General features: G+C 38.5%; 1 protein-coding gene across 1 annotated transcript; it reads right to left on the bottom strand.

Annotated features, from left to right (window-relative positions):
- Positions 1-894: 894 nt before the first annotated feature.
- On the bottom strand, positions 895-2,287 carry LOC134651613 (uncharacterized). Its single transcript, XM_063506711.1, has 2 exons — positions 2,235-2,287; positions 895-1,757 (listed from the first exon to the last, which is right to left on the bottom strand). Exons 1-2 carry the CDS (start codon positions 2,272-2,274, stop codon positions 895-897), a joined length of 903 nt encoding a protein of 300 aa, XP_063362781.1. The 5' UTR covers positions 2,275-2,287.
- Positions 2,288-3,433: the final 1,146 nt, after the last annotated feature.

The following is a 3,433-nucleotide window of genomic DNA, read 5'->3' as shown; positions in this document are numbered from 1 at the left end:
CTGATTTATACAATAATTAGTTGTTACCTCCTTTCCAAGGACAATCGATAATGCTGATCGATGAGTATTAAGTGTACTATAGCTGCCACCATTCTCAAACGCCTCTGTTAAGAAAGATAAAACTTGAGAAGGTGTAGCTTCGTAAAAATCATAATCATTCTTTTGACAAAATGCCCACCATGATCTTAATGAGGAACTATACTGAGAAATAGTATTGTTAGAAAATGAGGCCATTATAATTTTTAGGGAACTATGAGGTGTGCCTCTTTTCGCAAACGATTGCCCAATAACCTCGCGGCCACCAGGGAAAGGCTTGAGTGCAGTGGGTGGCAGGCTCTGAAAGGAGAAAGCAAAACAAAAAATATTTGTGAGGATGAAATATTAATCAGCCACATAGATGTGATGGGCAATTAGGTACTACTATAATTACTTCGGCTTTATCGGCAATAATCTTTTATATATATATATATATATATATATATATATTTATTTATACATATATGTATTTCCAATTAAAAGTGAGGGCATTTATTACCTCAAACAAACGTTCATTAAGCAAACTTTTTACATTTATTATTTAGTAAGACAGACATCAGTAAAAATTACAAGATCGTAATTATTATCACAAGTATATAGAGGACTACAATAAGTCGCTATTTGATAATAGAGGAATCCACCACTAAATTGGACAAAATGTTTTTATGATCGATCGGTAGGTAGGTACCGAAGATTGAGAAGGCTTATCCTTAAAGGTTACTTATAGCTTATATAATAGCCCCTGATCCAAGATAAAATCATGTAATCGTGTGTTAGCTCGCACACAAGTATTTATAAAAATATTTTAATCTCCCAGCAAAACTGGAATGTCGTAGTCGTGTACCTGGGACACGGTGCTCAGCGTCTCCTCCCTCGATGACGATGATAGTAGCTCGAGCGGCTCGTAGACGATTCGTGACGGCGATCCCTGGTCGTCGGAACGATGTCTGGCGATCTCCGGGCAGCAGCGTACGGGCGCGTCTCGGAGGCTGCTGTCCGCGACGCCCCCCGTGAGTTTAAAGCCCCTCGTTGAATTTGAGCGGCCGGATCTACTTTTGATTGCACCCGCGGCGTGTAAACGGGCTTTAATTCTAATCCCGATTTCTCAATTGCCTTGGACGACTTCAAATGATCGGCCAGATCAGACCCAAAGAGATATTCGTCCAGTTTAGTATCTCTAATAGTATCGCGTGTCTGTTTGTTTAAAGTATTTATAATAGAGTATCGACGCGATTGAGATTCTCTGTAGTGGTAATCGCACAACAAGCGTCCCGCGTCGCTCAGGTATTTTATTAGGTCTTGAGAAGCTAGGTTGCTACTAAATGCGATGCTTAATGCTTTTCCTAGAGCTGCAATGCCGCTGGATAACTGATTTTGTTTATTTTCGCTAAAGTTATCTTTTTTCAAGTTCATTTCGGTAAGGGCCGCCTTTATTTCTAAATTAAGTTTCGGCGCCTTCAAGCTACTGCAGTTTTCAGGAACTGGATATAATTTTATTATTTCGGATTTCACTTCCTTTTGTAACCCGTTTATCAAAATATGTTGCCATCTAGTTGAAATATCCTTGTGCAATTTTTCACCGAAAATAGTCTGGTTCTGGGGGTCATCTCCTAAGATGCTTAAAATATTAGGGTCCAACTCGGGTTCCACGTTCGTAGTCTGTTCAGCGTTATCTACACTATTGTTATTTAAACAAGCTTCATTCACGTTGTCATTATTATCTGCAATGCAAAAAAACAAAGCGCTGACATGCATATATATAGCAAACAGAAACACTGCACACTTATATTATAGCGTACGAGTGGATAGGAATTTATAATACGCATATTTTTGCGATCACCAGTTTTAAGGGCCATAAAGGTACCTTTATTTTCTCGACGCGATATACGCGGAAATACTTATATAACAATCCATATAGGATGTTAAGTCAATTACTCGACACTAATAGTGGAGATTTAACATTCCATATAGGAAGTTAACTTGTATTAAGCCACACGATATACGTGAGCCAATACGTACCTACAGCGAAGTTTGAAAAAATAAATTATTACTAAACCTCGTAATTATATGCACTTAGGAGGCAATAAATCTTAATCCAATACGTTAAGGATCAAAGTCGGATGCGAAGCTATTTTCACTTTACGGCGACCAAGTTGTTTTTTCTAGCGGTAGGTCACTAAATAGTCAACACGACCTACCTGGTTCGGTAAATTCCATATCCCGCAACGGCGACTGCATTTCCGATTGATGCACGTCTTAACCTTTCTTAATATACTGTCGTACTCGTCGTCCCTAGAACGCGACCTTTTTCTTTTCCCCATGACGTAAATCTTTTTGTGCTTATTCGAAATAAGGAATACGTGTGACTTCGACCGCACAAAAACGCGTAATGGCGCGAGCCCCGGTTCCCACTACTACCAGGAGTGTGCGAGTGAGATAAAAAATCTAGTTTTTGATGTGGGCTCTAAATGTGTGACTGAGACGGCATCATACCGTGTACTGCTGCCTTGTAAACTTTAAATCGTCTTCGGTTGAAGCTCGAAGTATAATAAACGTCTGCTAAGTTAATCAGCTGATGATCGTTGTTTGTCGCTCTCTATGGCATAACGACAGATAGGGACAAACGACGATCATCAACTGATTAAGTTAGCAGCCGTTTATTATGAATAACTCCATAATTCAATATACGTACCTTATATTAAGCGTTAGTATTTCTTGTTTCCGATCACCGAAGTCACGGTTGAGGAAACAAGATAACTTCACATGTATTTTAACTTAGTAATAACATAAAGATAGTTGTTTATCATAACTCGTATGTTTGAGACTTTGTGTTGCTACCCCAAGTTTGGCAAACACTTATTAGTGTAATAAGTACTAAACATTCAAAAGTTGTGTTAGTTTTGTTGAACTATGATGGGTGAAGTGAGGAAGTGAAATTGAGAGAGTGAAGGTGAAATAAAGTTGCCATAGATTAGAATTTATCTACCCATTTATTAATTAAATCTCTATTTCCCAATACATGATAATACGAATGGCGGATGGCATTCTCTACCAGTCAACCAATCGCCAACCAAAACTTTTTTTTGTAGCGGAGGTAGGGTTGCCTGCCACAGTTTAATTTAGTCATGTTTCTATTGATATTGGTGAACAATAAAGAATATTTGTATTGTATAAAATAAATAGTTTTTTTTATTTTTCCACTGTGTCGCCATGATTGATTTATGTAGTCACGTCAAATTGCAGCTTTCTAGCACTAACGATCACGGACCAAAGCCGCGGACGGACAGACTGACGGACATGGTTAAACTATAAGGAGTTAGGCTTCCTAGTTGAAGTAGTTGACTACGGAACCCTAAAAATGTCTCTTATAAATAACCAGTGTGGTCACCCGATACGC

Source organism: Cydia amplana, chromosome 10 (genome assembly GCF_948474715.1).
Source record: "Cydia amplana chromosome 10, ilCydAmpl1.1, whole genome shotgun sequence".
NCBI lineage: Eukaryota > Metazoa > Arthropoda > Insecta > Lepidoptera > Tortricidae > Cydia > Cydia amplana.
The sequence above is the reverse complement of the archived record's forward strand: the minus strand, read 5'-3'. Positions and strand labels throughout refer to the sequence as shown.

Coding starts and splice junctions, on each gene's coding strand:
- LOC134651613 (XM_063506711.1), bottom strand. CDS start 2,274: ATGCAGTCGCCGTTGCGGGATATGGAATTTACCGAACCAG. Junction 1,758..2,234: donor TATGGAATTTACCGAACCAG/GTAGGTCGTGTT, acceptor TTTGCATTGCAG/ATAATAATGACAACGTGAAT.